Source organism: Protopterus annectens, chromosome 13.part0 (assembly GCF_019279795.1).
Source record: "Protopterus annectens isolate FY-2018-M chromosome 13.part0, PAN1.0, whole genome shotgun sequence".
Taxonomy (NCBI): domain Eukaryota; kingdom Metazoa; phylum Chordata; order Ceratodontiformes; family Protopteridae; genus Protopterus; species Protopterus annectens.
Genome location: NC_056747.1, coordinates 220,927,704 through 220,944,296, shown reverse-complemented (window position 1 = coordinate 220,944,296; position 16,593 = coordinate 220,927,704). Strand labels below are relative to the sequence as shown.

Sequence of the window (16,593 nt, the reverse complement as noted above, 5' to 3'; positions counted from 1 at the left end):
CCAACCCACCAAACATACTCAAAACAACTCTCACTTTAACATCACGGCAAAAGACAACACCACTATATACCCAACTGAACACATCAAATTGCTAGGAGTGGAAATAGACAAACTAAATCTTGACATTCACATATCCATGACTATAAAAAAGTCCACAAAAAACTAGGAGCGTTATACAGAAATAAGCAATTTCTCACCAAGGCAGCAAAGATTTCAATAGCAAATTCCCACCTTATCTCCACCCTACTTTATGCCTCTCCAATATATACCAACCTAAGGCAATGTGATCTAAACAAGCTAGAGACCTGCTACAACAAAATCGCCAAATTCGCCACAGGGGCATCCTACCGTAGTCACCACTGTCTCTCACTTGCTGAATTGGGCTGGCTTGAACTCCCTCACCTCCTTCAGTGGTATCAACTCTAACTCGCCACAAACTAGTAAACCATCCACTAAATGTCCCATCCCTCCAGAATTTACAACAACCCTATCGCACCACCAGACCACTAAGATCCAGCAGCAAAAATCACCTGCAGATCACTAAAGCCAATAACTCTGCTGGTGAAGCACTATTCTCTTGCGCCATAGCCAAATTATGGAACTCACTCCCACCCACAATTACCATCATGCACCCACTTCAAAACTTTACTAAAAGCGCAACTAAAAACATGCTGGCTATGCCCTTGCAACTCCCACTCTAATATCATCCACCCCATCCAACCACTACCTTTCTTTCCACTCCACTAACTACCTTGATTATAGCAAGCTCAGATGCTCATAAGCCAGTACTTATTATACAGCACAAACTACTACTTCTTGTAACATTTGTTAATGTCTGGTATGCACTTCACAGATAAAGATTCTAGTTGCCTACTGATGTACTATGTTCTTCATATTTGCTATGTAAATTGTTAATCACTATGTAATCCAATGTAAATACTGTCTATTTATTTTAACTGTGGAGCTTTTCTCCCCGGGCCTCCGCTGAAAATGGACCTACGTCCAGTCGGACACTCCCGGTCAACAAATTTAAATAAATAAATAAATAAATAAATAAATAAATAAATAAATAAATAAATAAATAATGATATTAAAAAAAGCTGACTTCATAGGTGATTTAAAAAACATGCTGCTGAAACTAATCAGCAAAGCTGCGTCTTACATCTCCAAAATGAAAAGCAGGGAAGTGTAACAGAAATACACTAAAGCAGATATGCCCTGGAGGCTCCTTCACATCTACCACAAAACAAATTCATTAATACAAATAGCAAACTTCAAAGTCCCAAATATACTGGCCCGACAAAGAACTTCTGATAACGGATACTCAATCACCGGCCCAATAAAGCAAGTCTGCAATGCATTTCAATTTAAAAAACACCCCCACCCCATCACATGTACACACGTGCTGCCATTAACTGTAAAACTACACCGTTACAATCTGTGAAAAATGCAACAGCTCCTTCATTTCAACTGATTTGATTCCCACTTGACAAAATGATATTATTTGATTGAGACACTAGCAAAACCCAGAAAAGGACAGAAAGGAAGTACTATAAGGGAGATCTTACATCCAACAACCTGTCACCAAATGCAATGCACTGCTAATAATAGTCTTACAACAAGTTACTGTACCCATACCGATCTCAAAGCTTCAATTGCACCTTTTTTCACTTCATATAAAAAATGTCATTCCAACTGGCTCTAACCATTTCAAAAACTAGATTAAGCACCCTTCCTTAACCATCTCACATCAACTATATGTAGTTCTGAATTTGCACTGTCACTAGTTTATAGTTACGTTTTTTCATCTTGTGACTAGATTATTTGTTGTAGTGTCTGATGAGTTGTCCAAATTAACAGGTTGATTTCTTTTTGACAGGACAAGAGCATCTGAAACAGTAAAATCATAACTTGCTGCTCTATAAGCTTAGTAAATTTAATTTCAGTCTAAACACTTTAAGATGGTCCAAAACTTACCCGCAAAATAGAATGCTTAGTCCAACGACTGAAAATGGACTCTCTCCCGGATAACTTTACAGTCATGTTCAAAGACAAAATACAAACTACTATTAATAAAACCTGCAGATTTGTACATGCAGAGCCACAGACAGCAACATTCCTAGGTAGCACACCAATTTACAAACTAACTATTGAAACTGGGGTACTCCTCTCTCCTTAAAATAAAAACATAAATCAAACAGCCAAGCCACAGTTATAGCCAAGAAAATGCTCTAAACTTTATTAGATCCAGTTTTATAACCTCCACAAGGGAAAAGCATTTTATATGCTTGGCACTGCAGTCTGAAACCACTTCCCCGTAGAAGTGAGACAACAAGAGATATCAGAATTGTTCAAAACAGCAACTACTTAAAAGACAGCAAATGCTCTTGCTTCTGGGATAATGGCTAGTCTTTGCATCTTATATCCAAAAGTCTATACAAAAGATTAATCAATCAATGATCTGCTGCCGACTAGCCAGGCTGACTGTTCATGTTGTAAATAAAGATACAAATGCATTCCACATGCTTCTGGCAGTACTTAACTTAATCTGCTGTTGAATATTTATCTACATTGTACATGCTGCAAACAAAGGTAACTGTGTTTTACATGTTAAAAGCTTGCCAATGTAGTTAGTATTACACTAGCCTGCTTCAGTTTATGTACACTGGTTTGTTTTCACAATGCACAACTATGCTCAGGTTGTGGCTGAAAAGGGTCCGACTACCAGTCCACTTACTCAGTTATAGAATTAAATAAATAAAATAATCTGGTTCATTGCAATTAAATCACACATCAGCTATCCTGGAACTGTTGTTCATTTCTTCCTCCAACTCCTGTATACTATCCAAGTTCCTTCCGAACACAAACTGCATTACACCCTTACAGATGTAGGCCAGACAAAGGTTTGGACTACCACTCGCACTCAGATGCTTCTCCTTGGCTTCACCTCTTGTTCCACAAGTTTAGAAATAAACTTCAGAAGCTTAACCCATAAACCGAAAAGTTGCTCCAACAACTTGTATGCATGTTGTAATGTGAATATGGCATCTGCTTGGCTCTACAGCAATACACCTACTTAATTTCCAGTTTTGTCATGAAAGCGAGAGAGTTTAAAATTAAATATTTGCAATTTCTGTTAATAATCCAAAAACCACCAACACAGGAGCCCAAAGGGTGAGATGCACGGAAGATTCCTTTATTCCATACACAACATACGTTCTGTTACCTCGGCAATTCGCCTTCATGGTTTTTGGATTGTGGGCTCTACAGTTTTGCTTGTTTTTTCTACAATTTCAGTTAATATAATGCCCAATTAAACCTCCGAAGTAGCAGTAAAACTTCAACATAAAAACTCCAGTTTTTCTTTCTGACACGGAGTGTTGAAAACTTCCACACCTTCCAAATATTCCGAGAGCTACATTTTACACACACACACACACACACACACACACACACACACACACACACACACACACACACACACACTACCAAATTATGTGACCATCAAAACATATTTATTGTGCTCATTTGCTTTATAGACAGTCCAGGCTGTTGCTGAATCAGGTCACTGTCAGTCCAACTATCTATATAATAACTTTCCAGATATAAGAAAGAAGGCACAAATCCCAAACCTTGCACTGGTCTTTATGTATGATGACATTCAAGCACAGCACTGCAACTAAATTAAACTGCCCTTTATTTTTTCCAGAAGGTGTGTGCCCAATTTATGACTGAAATAACATTCCGCGGGGTGTACAATGTCCCTTGATCTCATTTCATTTGCACTTCAAGAAGTAAGGACACCTCACATGGGCCTCATTCATGTTGCATTCCTAAATTATGCACAGAAAACAATAAATACACCACCCCACTGGTTCAAAGACACTACAGTAAATAACACCACATTACTACACTTATGTAAAGTCATTGTCTCACATCTTCGGTCATAAAATAATTAATCTACCCTGTCTCATCTGCCAGTATCCATGATGGGATGTAATTTAAAATGAAACTTTTTTTTTTTAAATCAGCAATACTGCAAGGAACTGGTGATGCTAAGTAAAGAAGCAAAGTGGAAAAGTGGATGTTATTAGTGAAGCCAAAACCATCTTCTTCTATACTTGCACTTTATGTCCTAATTCAGCATAAAAGTTCAAAATGGTACTGCTGCTAGAAAAAAGTAAAGATACATTGCTTTAAAAAAAATGTTTTAGAAAGCATCCCATCCCAAACTCACCCAACCACTTCCTTTGACTTTCAGGTTGCATTTTCCCCAGTTGTAGCAATTGAATGAGCTTAGTCAGTTTTGTTTTGGGCATTAATAAATAAATATTACACCACTTAAATGCACATACTTTACTGGCTATACTTGTTCACCATTTTCTTAGTAGGAAAAAATTCTCACTGCCACATTACAGCTCCTCCCCACAAAAAAGCTATCCAAGTACCTCCACTTTAGTAATATTTCTGTCACTATTGTGTCCCTTCTCTATACTACCACAAAACTCAATACACACAACCGCTCCAAAAGTACTACTTCCTCTCTAGGCTCAGACATTTTCAGCAGGTTAAAGGCCAACTGGCACACAAACTTTGTCCATATAGTACTGATCAAATATGCAGCATAGTCTCTTTCAACACTCAGGAATGATTAAATGACACACAATACTCTGCCCTCCATTCCCACACAGTTCCCCCTCCCCCCCATTACTAGGCATTCTACGGCACTTGCATCCCAAATTAAAACCTGCATTACATGAAAAAAAATATTCTTCCTCTGTTGTACACCAACTCAGAACTTGAAATCACTCCTTTCACACAGTCTCTGTTCAGTAATATTGCTGAGCCAGCCAGCCACAGTAACAGTCACCAGGAGCAAGCTCAGCTATAAAAAGCCTTCCATAACACTCCTCCCACAAAGACCCTTCTAGAGGAGATCCTAGGCACAGTGAGAGAGAGAACTCAGATTCTCATTCAGGAGTTTTGGGCTCAGTTAGTGTCCCTGATCCCCAAGAGGCTGGCTGCAGTAGAGAGACAGAGCACCATTTTTTGTCAGATCATCTATCCATGGTGGGGGGGGGGGGGGGGTCCAGCCTAGGTCTAAACAGTTGCCAATGAAGACGAAGGATTTAGTCTGGCAGAAGTAAGCATTACATAATGCACATTAGGTACCCAGTGGGAATGGCACAACAAAAAGATCCCCCTGCAACTAACAGGACATATTGTATCTAATGACACAATCTCCATACGTTTACACCAACTATTCCCTGCTTAAGAAGTAAACCAGAAATGTCCTGGGTATTTTGTGGCAGAAAATCAAGTAGGGGCTCTGTGGTACAGCTGCTTAAAGACAGCATAAGAGTAGGGGGACAGGACCCCCTTCTGCATCTCTTTTATACAGACCCCAATCAGAGACAAACTTCACTTTAGACAAACACTTAGCAGTAAAGAGCCCCCCAAAGCCTTAACAAACCTATCAGGTTAATTGCAATGGTAGTGGTCATACAGGTACATGCGTGTAAAGCACAAGAATCACCCATATCACACTGCCTCTTTACATGCAATCAATTCCTTATTATAACCATCACACTGCACCTCCTTAAACAGCAAAAGTCTCATGTGCCACTTATACAGTTTCATCTCATGCAGATCTCAAGTCACTACACATGCCACTTCCCCAAGCATCACCCATGTCACACTGCAGCAAGACTCACCCATACATCATTTCTGTCACTTGGTTTCTCCTCATGCATCAGAAGCCTCCCATGCATCACACAGCTTTTTTGCATACAGCTCAGCAGGGTACTCACACCTGGACAGGTGTAAAAAAAAAAATCTAGTTAAAGAAAATTACCACAAGTCAGACAACTAAAAAGTTTTAAAGCAAGCAACAAAATTTTACTGAGGCATAAAATGCAGCTAATACACATTTTAGACACAGTCCTCTCTTCCTATCATAAAGGATGACCCAATACATCCTGAACAATTTTAGGCATCCCCAAATCCTGGTATAAATCACTTTTCATCACTACTGGAAAAGGAACCCAAGAACTAATTTGAGAGAAGAGTTTGAGTTTCACTTAAGACACAGCCACAAATGCACTTGTTTTTTGTGTAAATGTTCTCCAGTACAGCAACCACAAATATTACAAAACCAATGCACGTCAGTAAATACTGCCAATATATCAATGAATACAAAGCTCTTCTGAGACACTGTAGTACCTAGCAGCATGGAATTAAACTACAACTCTCAAATGAACATTTACCCATCAAAATCCAGTACATTCTTATTGCACTCTGCCATGGTCTTCTGATGCTTAAGCCTACCAAGGTGATAAACGTCAAGAAGGTGGATACCACTACTTTCCTACCAGTCACTCGTTTCATCAACCTGTAGTAGATGCCTCCTCTGCACCCTGTCATCTCTCCAAAACCTGTACAGAATTTAACATTGTGTCTCACTCTGACAGTATATGATGCAATCTGCTCACATATTACACTACACAAAAGTTAAAAGCATTAACATACAACACAATTAAGTTGTGTTTGGTCAAACACTTCTAAAATGTGCATTCAATCACATGTGTTTCTTACCAGAGGCAACTGTACTCTTTACCAACATAACACCTGTCTCATTTACCAACAGGATACAAAACATACTTTAACCCGCATTGTGGTTATATTTAAATGTTTTCTTTTCACTGTCTTGTGATGCATGAATACAATGTTGCAATGGTGTCATTACAGCCTATATGATGTAGAAATTTAAAAACTGCACTACATCCTTGGACTCAAAATATGCATCCTGGTAAAAGGTGGTCTACATAATACATTGCTTACAAACTTTGCTCTCTATGTAACGGCACAAGCCATATGTTTATTAGTACATCACACTACACATTTTAATACTTTTTATACTCCTGTCAATACAGCAAACAACACGTACATTATTACATGTACATTACTGTGCATCACTTTTTTGCAACCTTAATGAATTACTATTGAGATTAACATGAATGTGCCTCTTTCGTGTGCACCGTTGGAACATTTTTGCTGGAATTAATTCTGTAAAATACACCTTCATGTATATATCATGTTACAATTACATCCTGCATGCCTTTACTGCAATTTACTCTCCTCAAGTCTCTGCTATAGGATAGGACCGCAGCCAGCACATGCAGTCTGGCGCACAACTACTACCGCAGCCAGCACATGCAGTCTGGCGCACAACTACCAAGCACACCTCAAGTTTTTGGTTGGTGTTGTATTTCTTTTGTTGACAGTTTATTAAACCGGATATAGAGAAGCCCATTTTCGGATGGGACCTAGGTTAAAATGCTCCTGACATGACAGTAACATAAAGAGCAACACTGCGGATTTATAAACTTTCACAACAATATACTTTAGCTGGAAAAAAAATTGTGTGCAAAAAACTTACATAATTGTGTGGTAGAAAATGTTTATCAGGTAAACAAAACTAAAACAGAAACAAAGAGGTGGGAAGTTACCTACACACTAAGGCTTAGAGAAAAAGTTATTTTGTATCACTTGAAGATACTAGCCTTAACAATGTAAACAAGACCATACGTAATAAAGCAGGTCCATAAATAAAAACACAGTAAGAAAGAGCAACAGTGGGCAAACAGTCCGAGGCAAATATTGTCTAGTATACTAATAGTGAATACTGCTCCTCAGGTCTCAGCTCCAAGCAGGATCCCAACAGGAAGCCAGTTAAACAAATAATCTGTAGAGATGCTTTGCACCTCCCGTTTTCTTTCAGCACAGTATTCATTGACTAGGTTGCATAACAGACCACTTTCAGAAATGACCTGGGACAAAAATAATTTATGTAATGTATAGCTTTCAGCTGGAATGAAGTTAACATGCACACAACTAAAATAAACTATGTATACGTAAACAAGAAAACAGTTACTTGTCATCTGCACAAGTAAATAAACCAGTTACCACCCACATACACAAAAATCTAAATGGGGGGGGGGCTTAGTCCACAGAGGATGGCTGAGAAAGATAAAGTTATTTCACTCTTTTTGGAAGGAGCCTTGACTAAATAAGGCAGTAAGAAAGCAAAGTCACACTGATTGAAACACATAAGGAATGTTAAGAGAAAATTATAAACCATCAGAAGGCTCCCAACTCAGACACTGCAAAATTAACTTAAAGAACCACAGTGAATATGTAAGCAACAAGTACTGGGTTTACATCAAAATGTATATTTAAACAAAACAGCGAGACTATTAAACACGTTTAATGATATCAGAAACAATATTCAAAACAAAAACATTTGAGTGTGAGGGGAGCTTCGGAAACTAATAAAAAGGAAAAGGTGGAAGTACTTGACAAAAATGTGATTGGCAGAAGCCAAGAAGGATATCAGGGTGAACAGAATTAAGCAATCCAACAATGCACAAAAGAATCCCAGAAAAAAAAAAAGCATGTATGGGAGTTCTTGATCACAAATGAAGGAGATGTTTTTCTGTCCACATAAATCTACGTAACACCATCCTAAGCAGCCCATTTTTCTCGTTAGCAGACCACACAATTATGTGAGATAACCTCTAGCAAAAATACTTCCTCCTAAGCAAATCAACCCTTGATCCAACCGATACCCTTCTAAAAATCCATTCTCCTAAGAAATGCTTCCCTTGACCCAACTGATACCTTCCTAAAAATACACCCCCAAAAATACTGAGTAGGCTCACCTCTATTATCCTTTCACCCTCTCCTATGTCCCCGTGCTTTTCCACACGGACCACTAGCAGCACCCCACCCCTAGTAATCATACTACCATCCCTTTCTAAAAGGACCCTACGCATACAGATCGTGCCCCCTTCCCAAACTCCACAACCGGTACTCACCGGCTGGCGGCCCTGCGGGAACACAGTGATTGCAGACTGGAGACCCAATGGTCTCATTATACTGGTACCACAGCCAGCACCACTACAACCCCGGCCGCTTTACATGGGCTTCAGTTACGCAAGTATAATGGGGTGCCATAAACATACCCGCCCGAACAAGGACAAGGGTCACTGAATCCGATTACGAATTCCGTCCTTCTGCAGTAACATTTGCACACTACTTGATCTTTATTTCTGTTCGGTTTTGCGTTTCCTTAGCCACAAGATCCAACTCCCAACATACCGACCAGGCCTGCTGAAAACAACGATCAATGAATGAGACTCCACGTGGGTCTGCACCTTGCGATCCGAGATGTCTGGGTGTGCCCAATCAGCGTTTGCAATCCCACGTGGGCCTTACCGCCGCCCGTTCTTATTGGTTATAAAAGCGCTTCCATTACTACCGCTGTCAGTCAAGTATAAGCTGCAACAAAGGAGAGTTTAACTCTTTGAGGATAAAATGCGTGAAAGAAAAAAAAAAACAATTAAAGGAGCAATGACAGTTTCAGAAGCCACGAGTGGGCCCATATTCACTGTAGAATTGTGGTCTCACTGGTTTATCACTTGGTTACAAAATTAGACAGTATGACTGTGTAGTGTATAAGATTACAAGACCAGACAATTTTATTCCGGATAAACATACATACTAGTAAAATATTGCTTATAAAGTACCACTCAAATTCCTTTTTACAACGGAGTATTTTCAAGGCTATTGCGTCCTCTCATCCCGCCTTTCTATATTAGCCCTCTTAGGATTTGCACTTTATTTTTGTGGTTCCAGCTGTTTGCCTCAGCATCACCCAATATTACAGCAGCACCTACTGATGTAATGTAATTCATGGTTCTTCGGAACATGGCTCTCGACTATCCCTAATTCTTCAGAATGTCTGTGATTTTGCCTTATGGTTTGCCCGGTCCCTCATATTTTTTTTATAGTAAATATGCCAAACATTAGTTTCATACTTCTGCAGCAAATGCATATGATACAAAGCCTGTTACTTAGTTCATAGGTGAGTTAAATAATATTTAAAGTTTGTCCCTGATTTGTGGGCCTATGTGCAACCCCCCCCCCCCCCCTACACACACACAAACACACACATTATTTTTGGGCTGTATTACCCGTTTCTTGCGCAAAGAAGTTGATAAATATTCCTTAGTCTGATATTGTAATTATTCATTTAACTAGATGAGTAGATTGGTTATCACGGACTCTTTCCAGCCATGACCCGTCCCGCAAGGGTAAGTGAAATACAACATAAATGGTTGTTTTTAAGCAGACACACACTCTAGCATCCCCCCACCCGATTTGAGACATACCTTTCAAGGGTCCGTGATTTTCCGGGATATCCATGAATTCCCTCAAAATGTTGGCCTACATCACATAAAATAAAACAGTGAGAGTAAGAATCACTTACATTTCTAAGCTCTACAGTTAGACTTCTTGTTTATAACAAATGCATAATAATACACATCCTCTTAATTACGTCAACACTCTAAGTGAATATTGGGAATATTTTAAAATAATCCTTTATTTGGTGCATTTGTACCCGCGTTTAGAGAAAAGAGAATGAGATGTGAGCCCTGTACAAGAGGAAACTCAAGTGTTTAGAAAAAAAAATGCAGATATAAGGAGAAGTTAAGAACTGGGCAGATAATGACCAGGTAGGTCACTAGAGATCAGGACTGAATATGAGGCTGTGAAGCAAGGGTGTAGCCAGGCATACACTTTGTACACTACTGGGTACACTGTTTTCTCAGCATCATATAAGCATGGCATTTTTCTGGTTATAGTATGTATACAACTGTCTAAACGAATGCCTTTAACAACATATGCAATATTGCTTATCTACAAACAATATTTTAATAGTTTTAGGGGGCACCGCTGAATATGTTACTTACATTTACTAAGTGTTGGGGGGGCAGCATTTTGAGAGATGTGCCCATTTTAAAGTGATAGGTTTCCAATGGGGGTAGCACTAAGAGGTTAAAGTACAAAATGAACTTTCTTGCTACACCCCTGCTGTGAATCTGGAGACTGATGTCTGGTAGCTGGCTGGGCTTATTGCTGTATAAATGTGGAGTGCAGTACAGGTGACACCTAACATATTCCATTGGTATGGAAGTTTCCATTTCAGATATATTTTTTCTCTAGTGATTCCTGTCTTCATTTCTTACCCATTCTCCATGACTTACACTGCCATCAGTGTTTTATTTATTTAACTTTTCAAACCCCACTATGTATAAGTTCCTTCTTTTTAGGGTTAACTGCAGGAATACTGAATGGTTAAGTGACTTGGTTAAGTGTCTAAGAAGACAAATGGAGAAAGAGAATCATCCCCTGGACTCCTTGCTCAACAAAACTTTTTAGCAGCTCTTACCTTATTTGTTAGTGCTCAACTGCCAGACATTAACAGGCTGTATATGCACTCCTACATGCTGTGTTGCCTATCTATTTACATTCTACTCTCTTGCAGTTGAAACTTGTCAGTCTCTTGGTTATCAATCACCCAGCATCTGTCAGATGCAGAGATGAACCCCACAGAAGAAAGAATTGTGCAAGAGCTCTGCAGTTGTTGCCTTTTTAACTACTGTGACATTTGTTCTGTCACTTCATCTATCTTTGTAACTGGCTATCACTTTATTTATTTATTTATTTATTGCCTTTTGTTTACCAAGATGGCCCGACTGGGCACTCAGGCCCATTTTCAATGGAGGCTCAGGGAGTAAAGCTCCATTAGGAGCATACTTCTCAACTGTCCAGATTTTCTCAGAATGTCAAGATTTTTACCTCATATTTTTGGTCTGTTCCTCATAAAATTTGTGGTTTACTGGCAGATCACTGAGGATCAGAGTTACTAAAGAATATGATGTATTTGCATTTCAGACTTTATATCCCTCAGAAAATGCATGCTAACACAAATTCTGTTATTCTTGCAACTTTCTAAATTTATACGAGCAATATTTAAAATCTGTCCTTTTTTGGAACTTTGTCACCCCATTATTTCAGGCTTTGTCCAAATTTCTTGTGTTAAAAGGTTGAGAGGTATTATGATTTACCCAAAATTACAAATAATTTAGAGAGAGAAAAAAATAAGTTTCTTAACAGTAGAAATGGGGTTTTAGAAACATCCAATGGGTAATACAATCAAGATAGAGGTTAATACAATTTTATTTCTGTAGGAGTATCACACAGTAATAAGCAGGCTGCACTTACATATACAACAGTACACAAATTTCATTTACAAAGAAGTGACAAAAACAGTATATAGTTATAAATATAGATAAGGTTTATTTATATTTACAGGATAAGGCAGGACAGTTGGAAAGTTAGGGACTGGCGATAGTCTGCTGATGCGAGAGCGAAATAATTAGTCAGGGTGTGAACAAGAACTGACCCAGGAGGCATCTAGGTGCTGTTTTAGGTTGTGCTTAAAGTTAGATGCACAGCTGTCCTGCTTTAGTGGGATAGGCAGGGAGTTCCACTGTCTGGTGACATAGGATGAGTATAGTGAGTCTCCAACTGTATTATGGGATTTGGAAGTAATTAGTAGTCTTTGATTACCTGAGCGAAGGCAACATGGTGGGGGATAGTGCTTGAGAATGTCTTGTAGATAAGGGCATATGTGTGGTTTTGTTTATTATTTTCTGGGCAATTTGAAGTTGAGTGAATGTAAGGTGATTTAGTGATTGTAGCAAGCTGAGCTTCTTTAGTGTTAAGCAGTGCTGAGTACAGCAGGATGCATTAGCTGCAAAATTGTCTATTTTGTCAAAGCTGCCTCTAATTTATTTAGTAGGGTGGCTTGAATGTTGGTTAATATGGGTGATGCACAGAAAAGGGAGGGAAGAAGGTAGAATGATGCTAAGGATTTTCTTGACGAGTCTGTAAGGTAGGGTTTATTTCAGAAGAGGAAACTGACAGAGCAATCTTTGTAACTGTCTACTTCTCTATCAATTCTCTGCTTACCTACCTGCCTGTCTATTATTTAGTAAATGCAGTGATGCCTGATCTGATGCACCCTCACCAAACACACCCACCCACCCACCCACACACATACATATACACATATACAAAGTGTGTGTGTGTATATTTATGTACATATATAAATACAAATATATATATATATATATATATATATATATATATATATATATATATATGAAATAGATGGTTTGGAAATAGATGTTTAAGGCAGCTAGAGGAACATAACCTGTTATTTTTGTATTTAAATAATATACCCCTGCTAAGCATGCATATATATATATATATATATATATATATATATATATATATATATATATATACATATACATATATATGCATATATACTTAAATTGCTTGTTTTCTACCTACAATCATAGTACTGCTATTCTTTGTATCCTATTTTTAGACTATATGATTGTATCAGTGAAATGTATAACATGTATTTTCATTTTGTACTTGTATATGAGATTGAATCAATATTTGTATCTGTACTTTCTGTATGTATCTTACATTTATTTATACATGTGGAGCTTTTCTCTCCAGGTCTCTGCTGAAAAGGGCGTTTTGTCCAGTTGGACTTTCCCTGTAAACAAATGTAAAATAAAAATAATAAAGACTATATAATAATATATGATATAATATTCTCTATTATATATTTATGAACATATGTGCATGGATATTTTGTGTGTGTGTGTGTGTCTCTCTCTCTCCGTGTGTGCATATCTATATATATCTATATCTATATATATATATATATATATATATATCTTAAAGGGTAGGAAAATCCCCACTGGCAAAACAGTTCCCTACAGTGCAAGCAAACATGCTCCTCCAAGCTAACTTGTTTAACGCCTACTCAGTGATGCCATTGAGCCCCTGCCAATGGGACTTCACACAAAAGCAGATCCCATCATAACTATAGGGAATGAAACTGTTTATGATTCGTTCCCAGATGGGATACTGGCAATGATGATGGTGGACTACAGAGAATCAGTGACAGCCCAGTAAGATATACCATACCTTAATATGTATCTACATGCAGGTCATTTAGAAGGTATAATCTACTTTGCTGCGTTGTCTGTAACTGCTACACTATATAGTACAGTGATGCTGCATGGAACCTCCCCACATCCTAAGCCCAGAAGTGCCCAGTAGATAGTGGTATACTAGGAACTTAGCATACTTCTCAACTGCACAGATTTTCACAGAATGTCCAGATTTTTGCCTCATATATTTGGTCTGTTCCTCATAAAACTTTTGGTTTTCTGGCAAATCATTAAAAATTGAAGTCATTAAATAATACTAAATAATGACAGACATTTGAGTTTCAGACTTTGTATCGTTCAGAAAATACATAACAATGCAAACATGTTAGTCTAGCAACTTTCTAAGTTTATAGGAGTAATATTTAAGTTGTGTCCCTACTATTTTTGGGCCTTTTTCCCCCATTCTTTCTGGCTTTGTCCAGATTTCTTGCACTTAGAGATTGAGAGGTATGGAGCTCAGTGCTCCAGTCAAAAAAAAAAAAACAGATGGCCTTTGCACAAAACCACAGACTACCTTGATTCACATCCTGCATCAGTGTAGTCTGTGGTGGAGTAGACTTAGTGTACTGCATGTACACATCTGTGCAGGATATTTAGGACTCCCCAGGTCAAAGGTAAGGATCTAGTTTTGGTATTTATTTATTTGCCTATGTATGAAAATGATGTATGTGTATGTGCATATCCATTTATTTGCTTGCAAGAAACTGATAAAAGCAAACACCATGCAGTTCGTTATTGCTGGACACAAGCAAACTAAAATATAAATACTTTAACAATTGGCGACGCTTCTGGTGTCATTCTAAGGGGGTCCAGTATCTGTCTTCCTGGGATGACATGATCGACAGACCACGATGCTTCACCAGAGATGGCCTGCACCTGTCGCCCTTGGATTCTGGATACTGGCTAAGGCTCTTGCCACCCCTATAGTGCCTTTTTTAGGCAAGGTTCAAATGACAAATTCACCACTTTAACAGGTACAAGCAAGCAAAATCTGAGGGCAATGCTACTCAATGCTAGAAGTCTAAACCTCAAAATGCATTCACTCGAGGCACTCTTTAAAATGGAGAACATCGACATCTGTGCAGTGACAGAGACCTGGTTCAAGGCTCCAGATACACCCCTGCATTATCAGGCTATAATTCATACCACACCTTTTAGCCACCTAACCTGGACTGAAACACTAAAGGTGGAGGGGTGTCCATATTCATTAAGGATATCCACACCTCCAGGCTAGTTGCTCAGCATAATGCATCCGAGATTATCCAAGTGCAACTATCTCTGGGCAAAACCAAAATCCAAATTGTAACTTGTTACAGATCCCTCACCATGCCCCAGGATTCCCACTCCTCATTTCTTGATACACTGGAAAATATTATGGTACAACCCAACACCCTAATAATGGGCGATTTCAACTACCCCACCATTAACTGGGAAAACTACTCATGTACCAACTCTTTTGCTCAATGTTTTCTGGAATTCATAAATTCCAATGCCTTGGATCAACTTATCCACACCCCACCAGGGACAGCAATATCCTAGACCTGGTCATTACCAACATGGGCAACCGGTGTTCCACACCAGAGGTCAGTTCCTTGTTGGTCAGATCTGACCACAAGCTAATCAACCTAGACATCCTGCCCCCACCCCCACATTAGGCAAACCCCCATAAACATTTCTCCAAAGCCAACTTCACACTTCTTAAGACAGAAGTGGCAAACTTCACGACACACATGCAGACAGACAATAGAGGTATGACTGCTGAATCCTACACAAATGCACTTTATAAGCACTTACACGAGTGCATGGATCATGCTATCCCTAACAGAACCAAAATGCTATCCTCCAAAAAAAGGAAACCAATCTGGTGGTCCCCTACTATAAACAAACTCTATAACAGAAGAAAGAAACTGTTGCAAAAAAGAGTAAAATCCCTTGATTGGAGGAACTCCCTGGTCAGCCTCAGTAAAAAGCTGAGATCCCTCATAAAATCCTCCAAAGCTAGTTACGAAAACAAAATCACCACTGATTCTAAAGACAACCACAAAGCATTCTATAGCTATGTCAAGAATCTCAATGGCAACACTCAGATCTGCTCTGAGTTACAGCATAATGGCACTAAATATACAGAACCAACTGATATTGCCAACATCCTGGCAGACAGGTTCAGTGCTAACTCTACCCACTCTCACCCCCTAAAGGGCCCATCTCTATACCGGAAGAATGCAAAATTCCTGTAATCATGGCTGCACAGGTAAAAAACACACTCTCCAGAGCCAAGAACACAGCATCCATGGGACCTGACAACATCCCAGGCTGCATTCTACATGAACTGCAGAATGAACTGGCACCCCACCTTAGTGCCATGTTCAGTCATAGCATCACCTCAGGCTTTGTGCCCACTGAATGGTGCACAGCAATGGTTATCCCACTCCACAAAGGGGGAGCCACCACGGACCCCAGGAACTGCCGCCCCATTAGCCTAACTAGCCTGGTCTGTAAGACCATGGAACATATCATCATGGATCTTATACACAAAGACATTGGTAATCTTCAAACTCTGGACTCCACCCAGTTCGGATTTGTAAAAGGCAGATCATGTCTCCTAAACCTGATAGACTTCTTTGAAGCAGTCACCAAAGCTGTAGATGAG

The 16,593-nt window shown here is 39.0% G+C and overlaps 1 protein-coding gene across 1 annotated transcript in view; it reads right to left on the bottom strand.

The window, feature by feature from the left end:
• LOC122787175 (transducin-like enhancer protein 1) overlaps positions 1–9,006 on the bottom strand; it is a gene marked incomplete in the record, with an annotated part of 508,503 nt that extends 499,497 nt beyond the window's left edge. Inside the window, 1 exon segment of the mRNA XM_044053753.1 lies at positions 8,877–9,006. Within this exon segment, the coding sequence (XP_043909688.1) occupies positions 8,877–8,933 (57 nt within the window).
• Positions 9,007–16,593: the final 7,587 nt, after the last annotated feature.